This window comes from Coffea eugenioides, unplaced genomic scaffold (genome assembly GCF_003713205.1).
Source record: "Coffea eugenioides isolate CCC68of unplaced genomic scaffold, Ceug_1.0 ScVebR1_61;HRSCAF=304, whole genome shotgun sequence".
Taxonomy (NCBI): domain Eukaryota; kingdom Viridiplantae; phylum Streptophyta; class Magnoliopsida; order Gentianales; family Rubiaceae; genus Coffea; species Coffea eugenioides.
In genome coordinates, this window is record NW_020864475.1 from 6402 (window position 1) to 8107 (window position 1706).

Below are 1706 nucleotides of genomic sequence, written 5' to 3' on the forward strand. Positions count from 1 at the left end.
GCCTTGGCTTTGCCTTTGCCTTCTCCCTTATCAAATGTGACCCCCGATCCCTTTTTTTGGTTACGTAGACCTAAAAGTTCTTTAAAAAGGGTTTGTTTGCTTTTCTTTCCAAAAATCATTTTTGGGTGACTTGGTACACCCTAACTCTATACCAAGTGGCGACTCCATTTTCCATTCAAAAACCCTTTTTGAACTTTGTTTGGCCAAACCGTCGCATTTCACAATCCCACGGCATTTTATTTTCATTTTCACACACGTTCACATACATATCCCACACACTACATTCACTACTCAAAAAGTGGGGCGCGACAGCATAGATTTTGTCCAGAGATGTATTAAATGTCAAATGCATGGTGACATCATACGCGCTCCTCCCACCGAGTTGCACAGTATGATTGCCCATGGCCCTGCTCGATGTGAGGTATGGATGTGATTGGCACAATTGACCCTCCTGCTTCAAATGGGCATCGATTTATATTGGTAGCAATTGAGTACTTCACCAAGTGGGTCGAAGCGGAATCATTCAAGCACGTGCAAAGAAGGTGGTGGCAAATTTCTTAAGAGATCACATCATATGCCGGTTTGGGGTGCCAGAAACATTGATTACAAACAATGCCAAGAATCTCAACAATGACATGGTGGACGGGCTATGCGAACAGTTCAAAATCAGACATCGCAACTCTGCCATCTACAGACCGCAGATGAACGGAGCCGTGGAGGCCGCAAACAAGAATTTGAAGAAGATCATTCGCAAGATGACTGAAAAGCATCGTGACTGGCATGAAAAACTTCCTTACGCACTAATGGCGTATCGGACTTCTATCCGAATATCAACTAGAGCAACACCCTACTCGCTCAAGTATGGAATGGAAGCTGTGCTACCTGCCGAGGTCGAAATCCCCTCATTGCGTATTCTAATGGAAACCAAGTTGGAAGAGGCTGATTGGATAAAGCAGCGTCATGAGCAACTATCTTTGATTGATGAAAAACGGCTTAATGCTATTTGTCACGGTCAATGTTACCAAAAACGTATGGCCCGGGCCTATAACAAGAAGGTCCATTTGCGTACATTTGAGGAAGGCGACAAAGTGCTGAAATGGATTTTGCCAGTGCAAGATGAGGCCAAAGGCAAATTTGCTCCGAATTGGCAAGGGCTATTCATTGTTTAAAAAGTGTTACCTGGTGGAGCACTTATTTTAGCAGAGATGGATGGACGAACATTTCCTCAACCTATCAACTCAGACATGTTCAAGAAGTTCTTCATTTGATTATGCAAAACTTCTTTTAGAAATTCGTGCAAATGATGAAATGCAAGTCAGACCATTTTCTTTTCCATTTGAAACATTCAACCTCTAGTCGTCCCTTTTGAGCTATCAGACTAATAACTTTCGTTTGGGAACCCCTGAGGATTACAAACCCCATACTGGGGCAAATTTATTGTGAAAGAGATGATAAAAAAAAAGAAGAGAGAAAAACCCCACACTGGGGTAAATTTAGTTTTCTAAAGAAAATGCGAAAATAAGGAAAATGCAATGGAAAATGCAAAAAGAGAAAATCCGCCAGGCCCTGCACTAGGGCAAATTTTTCTCAGTTTTGTTCAAAATTGGAAATCATTTCAAAACGATTGCAATCTCAGGTTATTTCACACCTCTTCAAATCTTTGTTTTCAAGCTTCAACTTTTCTTGAAAACACCCCACCTGACCTC

The 1706-nt window shown here is 41.8% G+C and overlaps 1 protein-coding gene across 1 annotated transcript; it reads left to right on the forward strand.

Annotated features, from left to right (window-relative positions):
- The first annotated feature begins 635 nt into the window (after positions 1-635).
- Positions 636-1169, forward strand: LOC113758640. The gene has a single exon (XM_027301407.1). It carries the CDS (start codon positions 636-638, stop codon positions 1167-1169), a length of 534 nt encoding a protein of 177 aa, XP_027157208.1.
- Positions 1170-1706: the final 537 nt, after the last annotated feature.